Raw genomic sequence first — 17,592 nt, 5'->3', positions numbered from 1 at the left:
ACTCACTCCGGAGAGATGGACACCCCACTGCAGAATCTCTGCAACCAACATCCCTTGTTGGGTGCATTCTGCTTTCTGATGGATGAACAAGCACATGTAGATGTCTCTGCCCAACAAGATGGTCCCCCGTCGAGAGGGGGCCCAGGTCTCGGGCAGCATCTTTCCTTGGGCGTCAGTACACTGTGAAGATCCATGATCATATATTTTTTATTTTTATTTTTTTGGCTGCTCGGGTCTTAGTTGCAGCACACGGGATCTTTGTTGCAGCGCACGGGCTTCTCTCTAGTTGTGGGGCGCAGGGTTCTATCTAGTGTGGTGCGCAGGTTCCAGGGTGCATGGGCTGTAGTTTGTGGCACGCAGCTTTGAAGTTGAGGTGCGTGAGCTCAGTAGTTGTGGCGCACAGGCTTAGTTGCCCCGCGGCATGTGGGATCTTAGTTCCCCGACCAGGGATCGAACCCACGTCCCCTTCATTGGAAGGTGGATTCTTTACCACTGGACCACCAGGGAAGTCCCAATGATCATATTATTATTAGTTTTTTGAATTTTATTTATTTTTTATACAGCAGGTTCTTATTAGTTATCTATTTTATACATATTAGTGTATACATGTCAATCCCAATCTCCCAATTCATCCACCACTACCCGCCCCCCAACACTTTCCCCCCTTGGTGTCCATATGTTTGTTCTCTACATCTGTGTCTCTATTTCTGCCCCGCAAACCGGTTCATGTGTACCATTTTTCTAGCTTCCACATACATGCGTTAGCATACGATATCTGTTTTCCTCTTTCTGACTTACTTCACACTGTATTGACAGTCTCTAGATCCATCCACGTCTCTACAAATGACCCAGTATCATTCTTTTTTATGGCTGAGTAATATTCCATTGAATACATGTACCACATTTTCTCTATCCATTCATCTGTCGATGGGCATTTAGGTTGCTTCCATGACCTGGCTATTGTAAATAGTGCTGCAGTGAACATTGGGGTGCATGACTCTTTTTGAATTATGGTTTTCTCAGGATATATGCCCAGTAGTGGGATTGCTGGGTCGTATGGTAGTTCTATTTTTAGTTTTTTAAGGAAACTCCATACTGTTCTCCATAGTGCCTGTATCAATTTACATTCCCACCAACAGTGCAAAAGGGTTCCCTTTTCTCCACACCCTCTCCAGCATTTGTTGTTTGTAGAATTTCTGATGATTCCCATTCTGACTGGTGTGAGGTGATACCTCATTGTAGTTTTGATTTGCATTTCTCTAATAATTAGTGATGTTGAGCAGCTTTTCATGTGCTTCTTGGCCATCTGTATGTCTTCTTTGGAGAAATGTCTATTTAGGTCCTCTGCCCATTTTTGGATTGGGTTTTTTTTTTAATATTGAGCTGCATGAGCTGTTTATATATTTTGGAGATGAATCCTTTGTCCGTTGATTTCGTTTGCAAATATTTTCTCCCATTCTTTTTGTCTTTTTGTCTTGTTTGTAGTTTCCTTTGCTTTGCAAAAGCTTTTAAGTTTCATTAGGTCCCATTTGTTTATTTTTGTTTTTATTTCCATTACTCTAGGAGGTGGATCAAAAAAGATCTTGCTGTGATTTATGTCAAAGAGTGTTCTTCCTATGTTTTTCTCTAAGGGTTTTATAATCTCCAGCCTTACATTTAGGTCTCTAACCCATTTTGAGTTTATTTTTGTGTATGGTGTTAGGGAGTGTCCTAATTTCATTGTTTTACATGTAGCTGTCCAGTTTTCCCAGCACCACTTATTGAAGAGACTGTCTTTTCTCCATTGTATATCCTTGCCTCCTTTGTCATAGATTAGTTGACCATAGGTGTGTAGGTTTGTCTCTGGGCTTTCTATCCTGTTCCATTGATCTATATTTCTGTTTTTGTGCCAGTACCATACTGTCTTGATTACTGTAGCTTTGTAGTATAGTCTGAAGTCTGGGAGTCTGATTCCTCCAGCTCCGTTTTTTTCCCTCAAGACTGCTTTGGCTATTCGGGGTCTTTTGTGTCTCCATACAAATTTTAAGATTTTTTTTGTTCTAGTTCTGTAAAAAATGCCACTGGTAATTTGATAGGGATTGCATTGAATCTATAGATTGCCTTGGGTAGTAGAGTCATCTTCACAATATTGATTCTTCCAATCCAGGAACATGGTATATCTCTCCATCTGTTTGTGTCATCTTTGATTTCTTTCATCAGTGTCTTATAGTTTTCTTAGTACAGGACTTTTACCTCCTTAGGTAGGTTTATTCCTAGGTATTTTATTCTTTTTGTTGCAATGGTGAATGGGGTTGTTTCCTTAATTTCTCTTTCTGATCTTTTGTTGTTAGTGTATAGGAATGCAAGAGATTTCTGTGCATTAATTTTGTATCCTGCAACTTTACCAGATTCATTGATTAGCTCTAGTAGTTTTCTGGTGGCATCTTTAGGATTCTCTGTGTATAGTATCATGCCATCTGCAAACAGTGACAGTTTTCCTTCTTCTTTTCCAATTTATATTCCTTTTATTTCTTTTTCTTTTCTGATGGCCGTGGCTAGGACTTCCAAAACTATGTTGAATAATAGTGGCGAGAGTGGACATCCTTGTCTTGTTCCTGATCTTAGAGGAATTGTTTTCAGCTTTTCATCATTGAGAATGATGTTTGCTGTGGGTTTGTCATATATGACCTTTATTATGTTGAGGTAGGTTCCCTCTATACCCACTTTCTGGGGAGTTTTTATCATAAATGAGTGTTGAATTTTTTCAAAAGCTTTTTCTGCTTGTATTGAGATGATTCATCTCAATATATGATGAGATGATCATATGGTTTTTCTTCTTCAGTTTGTTAAAATGCTGTATCACATTGATTGATTTGCATATATTGAAGAATCCTTGCCTTCCTGGCATAAATCCCACTTGTTCATGGTGTATGATCCTTTTAATGTGTTGTTGGATTCTGTTTGCTGGCATTTTGTGGGGGTTTTTGCATCTATATTCATCAGTGGTATTGGTCTGTAATTTTCATTTTTGGTAGTATCTTTGTCTGGTTTTGGTATCAGGGTGATGGTGGCCTCATAGAATGAGGTTAGGAGTGTTCCTTCCTCTGCAATTTTTTGGAAGAGTTTGAGAAGGATGAGTGTTAGTTCTTCTCTAAATGTTTGCTAGAATTCACTTGTGAAGCCTTCTGGTCCTGGACTTTTGTTTGTTGGAAGATTTTTAATCACAGTTTCAATTTCATTACTTGTGATTGGTCTGTTCATATTTTCTATTTCTTCTTGGTTCAGTCTTGGACAGTTATACCTTTCTAAGAATTTGTCCATTTCTTCCGGGTTGTCCATTTTACTGGCATAGAATTGCTTGTAGTAGTCTCTTAGGATGCTTTGTATTTCTGCGGTGTCCGTTGTAAACTTCTCCTTTCTCATTTCTAATTTTATTGATTTGAGTCCTCTCCCTCATTTTCTTGATGAGTCTGGCAAATGGTTTATAAATTTTGTTTATCTTCTCAAAAACCAGCTTTTAGTTTTATTGATCTTTGCTATTTTCTTTGTTTCTATTTCATGTATTTGTGCTCTGATGTTTATGATTTCTTTCCTTCTACTAACTTTGGATTTTGCTTGTTCTTCTTTCTCTGGTTCCTTTAGGTGTAAGGTTAGATTGTTTATTTGAGATTTTTCTTGTTTCTTGAGGTAGGCTTGTATTGCTATAAGCTTCCCTCTTAGAACTGCTTTTGCTGCATCCCATGGGTTTTGGATCATCGTGTTTTTGTTGTAATTTGTCTCTAGGTATTTTTTGATTTCCTCTTTGATTTCTTCAGTGATCTCTTGGTTATTTAGTAACGTATTGTTTAGCCTGCATGTGTTTGTGTTTTTTATTTTTTATTCCTTGTGATTGATTTCTAATCTCATAGTGTTGTGGTCAGAAAAGATGCTTGATATGATTTCAATTTTCTTAAATTTACTGAGTCTTGATTTGTGACCCAAGATGTGATCTATCCTGGAGAATGTTCCATGTGCACTTGAGAAGAAAGTGTAATCTGCTGTTTTTGGATGGAATGTTCTATAAATATCAATTAAATCTGTCTGGTCCATTGTGTCATTTAAAGCTTGTGTTTCCTTATTAATTTTCTGTCTGGATGATCTGTCCACTGGTGTAAGTGAGGTGTCTAAGTCCCCCACTATTACTGTGTTACTGTCGATTTCCTCTTTTATAGCTGTTAGCATTTGCCTTATGTATTGAGGTGTTCCTATGTTGGGTGCATATATATTTATAATTGTTATATCTTCTTCTTGGATTGATCCCTTGATTATTATGTAGTGTCCTTCCTTGTCTCTTGTAACATTCTTTATTTTAAAGTCTATTTTATCTGATATGAGTATTGCTACTCCAGCTTTCTTTTGATTTCCATTTGCATGGAATATCTTTCTCCATCCCCTCACTTTCAGTCTGTACGTGTCCCTGGGTCTGAAGTGGGTCTCTTGTAGACAGCATATATATGGGCCTTGGTTTGTATCCATGCAGCGAGCCTGTGTCTTTTGGTTGGAGCATTTAAATCCATTCATGTTTAAGGTAATTATCAATATGTATGTTCCTATTACCATTTTCTTAATTGTTATGGGTTTGTTTTTGTAGGTCCTTTTCTTCTCTTGTGTTTCCCACTTAGAGAAGTTCCTTTAGCATTTGTTGTAGAGCTGGTTTGGTGGTGCTTTTAAGAATTCCCTTACATTTTGCTTCTCTGTAAAGCTTTTGATTTCTCCGTTGAATCTGAATGAGATCCTTGCCGGGTAGAATAATGTTGGTTGTAGGTTCTTCCCTTTCGTCACTTTAAATATATCGTGCCACTCCCTTCTGGCTTGTAGAGTTTCTGCTGAGAAGTCAGCTGTTAACCTTATGGGAATTCCCTTGTACGTTATTTGTGTTTTTTTCCTTGCTGCTTTCAATAATTTTTCTTTGTCTTTAACTTTTGTCAGTTTGATTACTATGTGTCTTGGCATGTTTCTCCTTGGGTTTATCCTCCTGGGACTCTCTGCACTTCCTGGACTTGGGTGGCCATTTCCTTTCCCATGTTAGGGAAGTTTTCAACTATAAGCTCTTCAAATATTTTCTCGGGTCCTTTCTCTCTCTCTTCTCCTTTTGGGACCCTTATAATGCAAATGTTGTTGTGTTTAATGTTGTCCCAGAGGTCTCTTAGGCTCTCTTCATTTCTTTTCATTCTTTTTTTTTTTTTTTTTTATTCTGTTCTGTGGCAGTGAATTCCACCATTCTGTCTTCCGGGTCACTTATCCGTTCTTCTGCCTCAGTTATTCTGTTATTGAGTCCTTCTAGTGTATTTTTCATTTCAGTTATTGTATTATTCATCTCTGTTTGTTTGTTGATTAATTCTTCTAGGTGTTTGTTCTATAATTCTTCTAGGTCTTTGCTAAACATTTCTTGCATCTTCTTGATCTTTGCCTCCATCCTTTTTCTGAGGTCCTGGATCATCTTCACTATCATTATTCTGAATTCTTTTTCGGGAAGGTTGCCTATCTCCACTTCATTTAGCTGTTTTTCTGGGGTTTTATCTTGTTCCTTCATCTGGTACATAGCCCTCCGCCTTTTCATCTTCTCTATCTTTCCGTGAATGTGGTTTTTGTTCCACAGGCTGCAGGATTGTAGTTCTTCTAGCTTCTTCTGTCTGCCCTCTGGTGGATGAGGCTATCTCGATCATATTATTTTAAAATAATATAAAAATAATTATTATTAATAATAAAATAATAATTATTTTTAAATTATTTGAAAAAATAATTTAATATTTGACTGAAAGATAGTGATCCCATGTTGGCTATTGAAACAAGCATAACAGGCCTCTGACAGTAAGATCTTTGAAGACTGCTTACTCTAGATCTATTTTGTGTTAATTTCAGTTTTTGTTGCTGTTAATGATGTTATCCTATATTATCCTTAGAACCTTCACACTATTTCGACCTCACCATCCTGAGGGCTTTATTGGTATTTGGATTTTTGACTAAGATGTGAAGGGGACTATATTCTAGCATTGGATTTCCATCATGAACTTGTTTCTACAGGTATTTTAAGAGGAAGGGAAATAATTGGGTATTATAAAAAAAACTCTTTTATTCCCACATTTTATGAATTTTTTTTAAAAAGGTATGCCCTTCTCTAGATAATTGATGTTGCAAAATTTGTAAGTTGCTTCATGCACGAAACTCTATTTCATGCCTAATTTAGAATGGCTGATTTTGATGCCAAGATTATTCTCCATGGCTGTGTTCGTTCGTCTATAGCGTTGTGTTTTTTTCTCCTCAAATTCTGAATTTCATCATTTGAGGATATAGTGATTGTCACTTCCATGGTTGGTATATAAACTTTTTAAAAATTAGTACAGTACACTGCACTGACGTTCAAGAATAAAACCATTAGATGCAGTTGCCTCAAAGCATTTTGGGTAGTATTATACAAGTTTCTTTTTCTCACCTTCCACTTTAAGTTCTTGCTGCTGTGGTAACCGTGGTTGTGGATCTCACTTGGGCTGCCATATCGTCTTGGACCTTGCCTCCAGCACATCACGGGAAAGAGATGACTAAGGGGACCTGTTTCTAGGGGATTTTAACTCTGCACATTCAGCCTTGAACCCCAGCGCACGAGTGGCCACACCTGTGGAGTCTGGCTTAGAAAGGACCGGCATGAAAAGCCTTTGCACGATGTGCCCAGCTGTTTGCTTTTTCCGTAACCCTCGTGGAGATTTGCTGAAAGCTCGGAGGAAGAATTGGGCCCATGTGCAGTGTGTGCTGTTTGCCAGCTAATTGTATAGCTGATTGAATGCTTATCCTGTCTGTTTGCTCTGCTCTGGTGCCCAGAATAGCCTTGGACGGGGTATGGGATATTAGATTATTCATGTGTACTTTTGTCCGAACAAAAGATTAGGAAACTTAAAAAAAAAAAAATATGTGTGAGATGGCAAGAGCCGTGTTCACGGGGGCGTCGCTTCCTCTTCAGCTACTTATTTCAAATCTCTTGGGATATGGAGCTTCCTTAAGTGTTCCGGTGACACTGGGGAAAGAATGTGGGCCTGTGGTGAAAGCCGGGACTGGGAATTCAGATTGCTGAATCCTGTTCCCAGGAGCACGCGGGGGTCACCCAGTGACATGTGACGCGTCCGTGAAACATCAGAATCCCAATTTCCCTATCTGTGAAATGGACATAAAAGGGGCTAAGTCGATGTGGGCGAACTATTTAATATTTGCTGGGAACCAGCTTGCTCTAGTGACCTAGAAGAAACACAGACGGAGGTAGAGGTTGACCTCATTTCTATTTGTGGCTTCAGTGCTGACTCAATGAGAGACTTGTAGAAATCGGCTCATCTGGCTCTGGGTCTCCATGCAGTCAACGATGACACTGAGAATTATAAAATCTTATCTGCACTGGGTCTCCTAGTGATACTGCCGATATTAACTGAGTACTAAGATATGCCGCCAAACGCGTTAGGAAGCTTTTCTGCTGATGTGCCTTTCGTATTTCCTTCGCATCTCATGCCAGGTTATTTGAGGATACTCAGTTCAGCGTTCACAGTTTTTAGCCAGCGTTTCAATTCTATTTTGGGTAGAATTTTCCCACATCTGAATCAAGGGAGGAGGTTGATATGATGTCAGCGTACAATCCGTCTCCAGCGCCAGGATTTTGTACGTTTGTATCTGCTGTTATTTTAGGTTAAGAATGAATGTATTTAAGTAGCTTTACATTTGAACAAGCCTTGGTCTGAGAATGTTTTTCTTTCCCGGGCCTCAGGGAGGATGAGCCAGTGTTCTGTGTCAAGTCCTATGCTGGGCTCTGGGGAATATTAGCATCTGTTCTTCCTGGTTGATCCCTCGATGCAGCTGGTCCAGAGGGCTGGGCCAAACTGCAGGGCTTAACTTTCTTTACTCCATTTAGTATCTGTTGGTCTCCTCTAGAGTTTGAAATAATCTCTTTCCCATTTATTCACACACTGTTTCTGGCTTCCTGCCTTTTACACTTCCAATGACTCCCACGATCCGTGGAGGTCCAGTGATTGGAGACCGAAGTTCAGAACCACATTTCTGCATTTCAGAAAATGCAACAGACGCACAGTTCACCAGCAAGTTCTGGGACTGGCTGAGTGGTTTGGAAAGGAGGATGACTTTGGAAGTTTGGGTTCTGCGTCCTTTCATTTATGCAATGTTGAACAACTTTAAGTCACTTTTGGTAATGTGCTATTTTGGGTGGTAAGTGTTTATGTGATGTAAGGTATAGCTTGTCAGTTTATTTTTTACTTTGAACTAACATAACTGTAGGGAAAGTAAGGAATCCTGTCTGTAATCTCCAACATGTCTTCTGTTTTTGAAAATTGACTAAAGATGCTTACTTAATCTACCCAATTTACCTTGTGAGTTTGCACCGAAGTCCAAACTCACTTTGTGAAGGGAATAGATTTTCTTGAATTCCTGTCCTGATTTTAGGCTATTTCATACTGGCAAAAAGTGTGGCCGTCTTCCTCAATGTCCTTAATCAGGCCACTGGGTCACTGATGCTTGCAGAGGAAACTATTTCCAGTATCAAACGGTAACGCCTCACCTCTCCACGTTCTTGTCCCCGTTGTATTTCTTCTTCTTAGTGTCTTGTGCTCACATGGCCTAGATCTCCATTCTCTGACGTCCAGCCTGAATTGTCTTTGCCTGTCTCTTCACACATTCATTTTCCTTTCATCCTTCAAGGGCCACCTCAAAGCCAGAATCCAAGCCACGTGTGTGGACCCTAAATAATATTCATTATGTTAAAAATACGTTTTGTTTCTTTTTGCTCCTCGAGGGCAGAGACCGTAATTAAACCTCGAGTCTACCTTTGCAAAAAAAAAAAACCAGTTTTTTAAGAGATGCTTATGCAAACCCATCGTCAGACTGTTCATTGCACAGAAAAGTCTCAGCATCTTGCCCTGAAACTGCCACCGTGAGCTCTGCCTACACACCTCCTAAAGGGGAGCCTTGACTGATGTCTGCTCATAGAATCTCAGCGCTGTGTCTGCCAACAACAAGAAGATTCCACTCATCAAATGAAGTTATAAGCCATTCAGTGAAAAAAAATCCCCAACTATCTGTGATTTTGTTTCCCCAACAAATTACTTAGCCTTTAGAATACAGTATATAGAAAGCATTGGACCAGGGATCACACGTGAAACATCCCTGCCCTCAGAAGAGCGAAAAAAGAGCAGAGAGAAGTCTCCGAGATGGGACGTAGGTGGCAGCATCTCTTTTCAGATGCGCATGGTAGGCTGGTTGCTGGGTGATGCTGAGTGAGGCTGATTTCTCCTTCCACCTGCCCTTGGTCTGACTTGCTCTTTCGTCCTCTGCAGGGGGAAAGAGGTCTCCCAGGGTTACAAGGTGTCATCGGGTTCCCGGGAATGCAAGGACCTGAGGGGCCGCAGGGACCACCAGGACAGAAGGTGAGCTTGGCTGTCGTGGGCGCAGGGGCTTGGGGGAGTGGACTTAAGATGATCTGTGCTGCTTTTGCGACGAGTGGTCATTGTGGCATGTCTGTCTGTTCCAGGGTGACACCGGAGAACCAGGACTGCCAGGAACTAAAGGGACAAGAGTGAGTACGATTGTCATGAAGTTGGTAATGACTGTGGGCGGGATCTGATACAGGGGTGCTTCCGCAGGGAGGGCCCTTTACCCTCCCCACCCCCAGACAGTCCCAAGGGGCATCCTATCCCCTCCTTCCTCTGTGCCCCCCTCCCTCTGCCTCTGTGCTTGGAGCCCAGACAGCGTGTGTCCTGGGCACGAGGGCCCAGGATGGGTGGAACCCGCGTCCTCGACCTCCAGTCCTGCCCCTGGAGCTGCTCACTTCTTGTCCTCTGTACACGTGTTTTCTCTCCTCTCTCCTTCCTCAAGGATTCCTGTAGGCGTATTTAATTGGGGGGGGGGATGACACGCCTACAGGTCTTTGAAGAAAGATGTCTTCATTTAATGTGAAAAGTGGTAACGTGTTCAGAGCTGCATTCCCTCTTCCGTCTTCATGGTCTGCTTTCTTTGCTACTCCCGTTCCTGGGACGTGCAAGCAGGGAGACCTTTGAAAGCAGAAAAATAGGAAGACACTATAAAATGTAAACATTTTAATTCTGTTACTTAGTGGAAAGGGAAGTGTGCCCGGTAACCCGCCTTCCTGGGTCTTTAGGGCAGAAGATAGGGGATAACATTGTAACTGTTTGGGATGGAGAATACCTGGATTTCAGCCAGAAATAACTTGGATTTTCTTCCCTCAATGAACTGATTTATGCCATACACTCTACTTCCCAACTGTTTGAGATTTTAATGTAAATTTATCTATCTATCTATCTATCTACCACCTAGAAATTACAAAGGATGAAATGAGGGCAGAGTTATTTTGTGGATGTGCAGCCTTGAGTTTACAAGTATTTAATTGTCAGCTTTTGAGGATGAAGAGTTGCTACCGAAACGCCAGGCCATCTGGCTACCTGGGCTAGACCCTAAGATGCCTCCCTGTCTGCTTAGGGCCGATGTTCCAAATGTCAATAATTAGGGTCCGACATCCTCAGCCAGGTGGATGCAAGTGGAAGGAAATGATGTTCTCCCACACTCAATGAAAACGTTTTCATCTCCATCCTTACAGGGACCCCCAGGAGCATCTGGTTACCCTGGAAACCCAGGACTTCCTGTATGTATATAAAAGGCACCTGCTTCCTTTATAAGATGTTTGATGTGAGTTATGGCAACATCAGTGATTTTTCTGATTTGGCTACTTGTTCACCTTGTTAATTGCAGGGTATTCCTGGCCAAGATGGTCCTCCGGGTCCCCCAGGTATCCCAGGATGCAACGGGACGAAGGTAAATTTAGAACCGGGAGCCTCCCTGCTTGGTGTGTGTTCATCTAACTTTGCACCTGGAGAAGTCAGGCAAAGTTGTCCCGTGAACGCAGTTTTAATTGCCACAGTTGGAAAGTTACTCGTCTTACACCTTTCTTTATTTGGTGAGGAAACACAGTTTTCCCACGTTTAATGTTCAGGAAAGACATCATTGTGCCTTTCTATTTAGTAGACTTTTATTCTAAAATTGCCTTAAACGCTAAATTTCTCACCTATAATCTATTACTAAAGCAAATAAGAAAATGCTATTATTAATTCTTGTCTCTATTAATTAAATTCTCAAATATTATATTTCTTCTATCATGAAGCAGCACTGAGCAATAGAGCTTGTAACAATTTTTAGAAAATGATTTTCACCAACAAATGAAGCATGCCTGAAGAGTAGGATGGGGTAACGGATGGGAGCACGGCCTTTGAGAGTGACTGTCTGCTGTCCCCCCAGGGTGAGAGAGGGCCTCTGGGGCCTCCGGGTTTGCCTGGATTCGCTGGAAATCCCGTGAGTATTGGGCTGTTATGTAAGAATTTCTTCGGTGCTAATTTCTCTCTTCTCATTCCATTGTCTTTCTTTTCCTTTTTTTGCCCTCATATCATAATGCTAATGTTGTTTTGAGAATAACAAAACTGATACCAACTTTTACTTTCCTAGGGGCCACCAGGGTTGCCGGGAATGAAGGTACGTTATTTTATTTTACTGGATTCATCCCAGGCTCTGTTTAAAACAGATGCCATAAAAGTAACTTTACTTTAAATCACTTTGGTTGATTGATTGCCTAGTAACCTATTTGTCTAAACTCTGCTACATTAAAAGAGTACTTATGTCCTATACACAGACTTAAATTTTAGAACCTAAAGTTTCAACGCTAGGCACAGTTTCTTCATAGGAAATAAGCAGTGATGGGAAGCAGGGTGTGATGGGAAATATTAGTGATGGGATGTGAGTCCCTGATACTCCTCGTCCAGATCCATGGGTGGGGCTGTCGACAGGACTCTGCAGAGAAACAGAACCAGTAGGACGTGCGTGGAGATGTTTGTGTATTATGTGTGTGCCGTACGTATACAACAGGCACATATAAGGATAGATAGAGTGAGTGAGAGAGGGAGATATAATTAAAATATAATATATATTTTACATATTATATAATACATAATATAATATATTATTGTATATCAATTATATTATATGTTTTATATGATATAATATATATAACACATAATATATATTATAATATTTAGTTATATTATATACTAATTTAATTATATATTTCAGTATATAATTAAAATATATTGAGATAAAATAAATTCCTTATTTTAAGGAGTTACGTGATTGTGGGAACTGGCAAGTCCACAATCCGTGGGGCAAGGATGCAGGCTGGAGACCCAGGGAAGAGTGATGGTTGGGTTCAAGGGCTGTCTGTAGGCAGAGTCCGCCTTCCTCACGGGAGTCCGTCTTTTTTCTCTTAAGGCCTTCAACCCATGGGGTGGGCCCCCCACCGTGGAAGGTCATCTGCTTTACTTCAAAGCTACTGATTTAAATGTCCATCTTATTTAAAAGTACTTTCACGTCAACCTCAGACTGGTGTGTAACCAAGTATCTGGGTACCATGGCCCGGCCACGTTGACACCTAAAACATATTCTCACTGCTTTTCCGAACATGGTTGTGCTGGGTCTTTTCTTGAAAGAGAATCCTTCTGCTGTGAGGACAGCCTGTGGTCACATAGCCTTTGGACCAGAGACCGGGCCCCTGTCTAGAACTCCTCGTGCCTGGGGGCCCGTCCCGTGGAAGCATCGTACATCCTTCCGTTCAGCGGTCTCCACATTCTGCCCTGGTTGCAGCCCCCTAATGCTGATCGTTAAGACACGTGAACCCAGGAGACGGCCGGTCTGTTTATTCCAAGCTTAGACGGAGGCTAAACCCCAGACTTGGGCTGGTTCCACACCAGCAGTGCGTGCCTCTTACGCCGTAGGTTTACATTCTCTTTACATAGATATCAGTATTTGTGACTTTATCTTATTTTTCATCCCTTAGGGGGATCCAGGTGAAATACTTGGCCATATACCAGGGACCCTGTTGAAAGGTGAAAGAGGATTTCCTGGACCCCCAGGAGCACCTGTAAGCATTTGCTAAACAATTATGAGCACATGCCAAGTCTGCTCCTGGTTTGCATTTTAATTCTTTTCTTTCTCAATGAATTATAGGGTTCGCCGGGACTGCCAGGGCTGCAAGGTCCTGTTGGCCCCCCGGGATTCACTGGACCACCAGTAAGTTTGGGGGGAATACCCCTCGGAGGCATTCAGAGAACAACTGTGGTGAGGGGTGAAAACTTCACACAGTGGTGATCGCTCTTAATCTGGATGTGAGAATGAGCTTCTATCTTTTTGAAACATTTTTTATTGGAGTAGGGTTGATTTACAGTGTTGTGCTAGTTTCAGGTGTACAGCAAAGTGAATCAGTTATACTTACAAGTATATCCACTCTTTTTATTAGATTCTTTTCCCATATAGGCTATTACAGAGTATTGAGTAGAGTTCCCTGTGCTCTACAGTAGGTGCTTATTAGTTGTCTATTTGAGCTTCTATCTGAAGGGGTGTTTGATTGGCACTTATGGTCCACATACCCCCAGAGCTGTGGGAAAAGGATGCTAATGGTACCTCATGCCGAGACATCCCACAGGGACAACGTGTTGATTTTTCGTGGGGCTGCGTGGATGGGAGCGCATCCTGTGAGGAGGGGATTCAGAGATGGGCGAGGCAGGCCCTGCCCTGGACCTTCCCTTGTGGTAATGCAGTCACAGCAGAGGGCCTGCTCTCTTGGGGGCTGTGGCCCCAGACCAGGCTGTGAAGAAGCTGCAGTGTCTCTGGGACAGAGACTAGAAACTGAGCATCAGAGAGAACCTCCCAGGAAGCTCTGCTCTGACATCAGCCGTCCCTCGCAGCTGATAACCCTGAGGACGAGGGTGGCATCAGCCCCTTCTACTCACACATTTTTGGGGGCACAAGAGACTTAATATTAACAGCACTTATTTGTCGAGCGCCGCGTTTACTAGGAATGAATGATGTGCCTGGGTTTGCCATCCCCACTCTAGCCTGCCTGAGAGTCCTTGAGAGATGTTCAGGCTTTCTTTTTAAATTTACTCTTTTTTTAGGGTTCAAATCCAGCAATTCTTCTATCCATTCCTGCAAGATGTAACCTCTTTTATATTCTTGTAACAGCCTCGTTTTCATGAGGAAAGAATGACTAGTTTCTCCTTTTTAACGATTATAAAAAGCATTCTGAAATTTTGTTGCAAACACAGGAACTTGGGGGACTTCATACCATCTACCCGCTTAAAGAATTCATTTAACTTTTAAAGAGCGGCAGCAGTTTTCAAAGTGGACAAACGTTTCCACACTAGAAACGCTGAGGCTTGTCAAGGGTTTGGCTGGTTTCATCCACCGTCTGATAGCCCAGCAGATGCTCAGATCAGTGCATTCCACAGGCCAACCCCTAAGATTTTGAAGGGTTTCCATCCCTGTTAATAATTGTCCTGAACTAATTTCTGGTTACTTTCAAAGTTTAACAGTTCTATAGCACAGGAAAAATATTTAAATATTTAACAAACAAATTACCACCTTAACCGTGATATCTGAAGATAACGTCAGTACAGAAAAGCATTTAAAACTTACCAGGGTTGTGAACTATATTTAATTAAAATGCTCTTTCCTACAGGGTCCCCCAGGCCCTCCTGGCCCTCCAGGTGAAAAGGTAAAGATTATTTTTCATTTGTCTTTCTTTGACATTGATATAAGACTACCGTGAAATTTCTGTAACTCATTTTTTACATCTCTGTAAAAAGTTTTGGGAAATTATAATTTCTTTATCTATCTATATATTTATCATCTGTCTCTTCACCTATCCATCAATCTATCTAACCTATCACTTAATCTACTGATCTGTTGATCTGTCAGTCTGTTGATCTATTGATCCTTCCTTCCATCCATCCATTAGTTATGGAATCATTGATCTTCTCCTTAGTTTTTTAAAGCCAGAGTCTAAAAATCTTAAACTTTTTAAAAAAGGTTTTTATAGGATTCTTTTTCAATAATACTTAAAAAAACCTTTTTATAGACATTGACTACAACATGACCACAACTTTCTTGAAAGGATTATGTCATTGGGAGACGAAGTTATCGCCTTAAATGTACCATCTTGTTGCATTTCACGTCATGTTTGTTACATGATTTTGAACAAAGTAAACCATGCTAATAACGGATTCTACTTCTTAATCAACAGGGGCAAATGGGCTTGAGTTTTCAAGGGCCAAAAGGTGACAAGGTGAGCGCTGTTTGCTTTGGGGAGTTTTCTTGGTTAAAATCCCAGTTCTAAGCATGATCGGGTTTCTGCCTCTGGACCTCCTCTTGCACGCTCATAACCATGGATACCCTTCTCTGAATGTTCTTGAGTTTGTTAGTGTTTTCCCTGAAGGCACGGCTAGAATTCCCTGAGGTGACTCTATGTGGGATCTGACCCACAGATGCCGGTGCAGTGAGGCCATTTATCCCACTTCTCTGTTCATACATTCAATCAAAATGTGCTCAGGCCTGGACTTCATTATAAAAAGGTCAAATTTAGGACCTGTCTGTTAGTAGCATAACCATTATATCAAGCCCTGTAAAGGCGAAAGCCATCATACCAGAGATGGGGGGAAAGAACCTTGGAGGCAGGAATGCACAGGCCAGAGCAGGCAGCCTCCTCCTGCTGAGAAAGGATGAGAGGCCGGCAGTGGGTCCCTGATGCTCTGGGGATCTCTCCACCCCTTTCCCTGGATCCGACCCACGGAACGGACACCAAGTGGCCATCCTTGGAATTGCGGCTGCACCTGGCCCAGGGCCCAGGCGCTCAAGCCGGTGTAGACGACTGCCAAGTGTAGTGGAGGTCCGGGCAGAGTGGGTGAGCGCTGGCTTCCTCTTCCCACCCCAGATTTCCACCCAGTCTTTTCATAAACCTCACAGTAAAGTGATTCTGCAATTGATGCAGTTGAAGTTTTTGGACCTCCTTCGTCGTGTGATGGCTGGGGTTCCTGTGTTTCCTGTTGTATCCAGCAGTTAGGATTCTGAGGAAGAGACCCCTGATGCTTCTTTTTGGTTTACGTAAAGAGACCTCCTTTCTTCCCAGGCGTTACTAGGCGGCTGGTGTGCCTTTCCTCCATGCCATCAAATGTGACAGACCAGCATATGTGCCCCGGTGTGTATACATGTGCTGTCTGTCTCCAGGCGTGGTCTGTACATATATGCACACATCCATCTGTCCTACAGATGTTCAAGTTCCGTTGTTATGGGGTGACCCCTGAGCGGGAAAGCCTCCTCCTGGCTTTATATCCTTAGTGGACCATCTTCCTTCTGAAACTTAATTTTCTGCTGAGGCAAGGACAGGCTGGAACAGAGTACAATCACATTTTCAAACCAGATGTTCTCTTCTGGGCTTTTCCCTCCTCTGCATTTCTCTTCCCTGTATAATTACCTTTATGCCTAATTAATCCCAAATGTTTGCATCAACAGGGTGATCAAGGGGTCAGTGGGCCCCCAGGAGTCCCAGGACAAGCTCAAGTTCGAGAGAAAGGAGAATATGCTGCAAAAGGAGAGAAGGTGGGACAGACTTTGTCCAGTGAACGCCGGCTTCCTAACTGTGGACAGATTCCAAGGCATAAAGAGAGACTGCGTCAAAATTCAGTTTCTCTGGTTATATTCACCCTGACCTGAAAATGGGTTTTTATAGACCACCCATCCCATAAAAAGTGAGCTTCCTGAGGGCAGAGGCAGCTGGACCTGGGTTGGAGCGAGACTAGTTTGAGGCTGATCCTCTGTGTGAGGGTTTCTTAAATGCACCAAGGTTGGGAGGGGACGGCTGGGACACAGGAGGGAGAGAGCTGAGGGTGGAAGGAGGCTGCAGTTGCTGTGGGTCAGACGTATTAACTCTGCCCTTCTTACATCCATAATCCAGTTGATGGCAGGAAGTGGATGCTGCAGGCCAATGTGAATTTCTTGGTTACTATATCAGGAAAAGGTGTTTTTTTCCCTTTTACCTGTTCCACGTAGCATATAAAAACTGATATAGCCACTAGACAGTGCTAATCTTTCTCTCTTTTGAAACTTATTTTAGGGCCAAAAAGGTGAACCTGGATTTCAGGTAAGGACTGAAATCTTGTTTATCATTATCATTTTGTGGAAAAGACTGTAATGTGTTCCACCTTCAGTGGAATGCTTACTTAATTTAATAGTTTATTTAAATATACGAATGACTCTAACTCTTGCTCTTTTTGTCTTTTAGGGGATGCCAGGGATTGGAGAGAAAGGTGAACCCGGAAAACCAGGACCCCGAGTAAGTGCTTTCAAAAGTCCTGTAGAGAATGGACTTGAGGACACGGGGAGGGGGAAGGGTAAGCTGGGACGAAGTGAGAGAGTGGCATGGACATATATACACTACCAAATGTAAAATAGGTAGCTAGTGGGAAGCAGCCGCATAGCACAGGGAGATCAGCTCAGTGCTTTGTGACCACCTAGAGGGGTGGGATAGGGAGGGTGGGAGGGAGACGCAAGAGGAAGGGGATATGGGGATATATGTATACATATAGCTGATTCACTTTGTTACACAGCAGAAGCTAATGCACCATTGTAAAGCAATTATACTCCAATAGACATGTTTAAAAAACAAAGTCCTCTTATTCCTGATGTGAAATCATTTCT

The 17,592-nt window shown here is 42.0% G+C and overlaps 1 protein-coding gene across 1 annotated transcript in view; it reads left to right on the top strand.

Moving 5' to 3' along the window:
• Positions 1 to 17,592, top strand: part of COL4A1 (collagen type IV alpha 1 chain) — a 149,302-nt gene that overhangs the window by 82,991 nt on the left and 48,719 nt on the right. Inside the window, exons 3-15 of the mRNA XM_060129547.1 lie at positions 9,342 to 9,431; positions 9,536 to 9,580; positions 10,619 to 10,663; positions 10,771 to 10,833; positions 11,314 to 11,367; positions 11,518 to 11,544; positions 12,899 to 12,982; positions 13,069 to 13,131; positions 14,579 to 14,614; positions 15,143 to 15,184; positions 16,408 to 16,494; positions 17,009 to 17,035; positions 17,177 to 17,227. Coding sequence (XP_059985530.1) covers positions 9,342 to 9,431; positions 9,536 to 9,580; positions 10,619 to 10,663; positions 10,771 to 10,833; positions 11,314 to 11,367; positions 11,518 to 11,544; positions 12,899 to 12,982; positions 13,069 to 13,131; positions 14,579 to 14,614; positions 15,143 to 15,184; positions 16,408 to 16,494; positions 17,009 to 17,035; positions 17,177 to 17,227 — 714 coding nt within the window. The remainder of the gene's footprint in view (positions 1 to 9,341; positions 9,432 to 9,535; positions 9,581 to 10,618; positions 10,664 to 10,770; positions 10,834 to 11,313; positions 11,368 to 11,517; positions 11,545 to 12,898; positions 12,983 to 13,068; positions 13,132 to 14,578; positions 14,615 to 15,142; positions 15,185 to 16,407; positions 16,495 to 17,008; positions 17,036 to 17,176; positions 17,228 to 17,592) is intronic.

The sequence above is a fragment of the Lagenorhynchus albirostris genome, chromosome 18 (assembly GCF_949774975.1).
Source record: "Lagenorhynchus albirostris chromosome 18, mLagAlb1.1, whole genome shotgun sequence".
Taxonomy (NCBI): domain Eukaryota; kingdom Metazoa; phylum Chordata; class Mammalia; order Artiodactyla; family Delphinidae; genus Lagenorhynchus; species Lagenorhynchus albirostris.
Note: the sequence above shows the minus strand (reverse complement) of the source record. Positions and strands in the feature narration are given on the sequence as shown.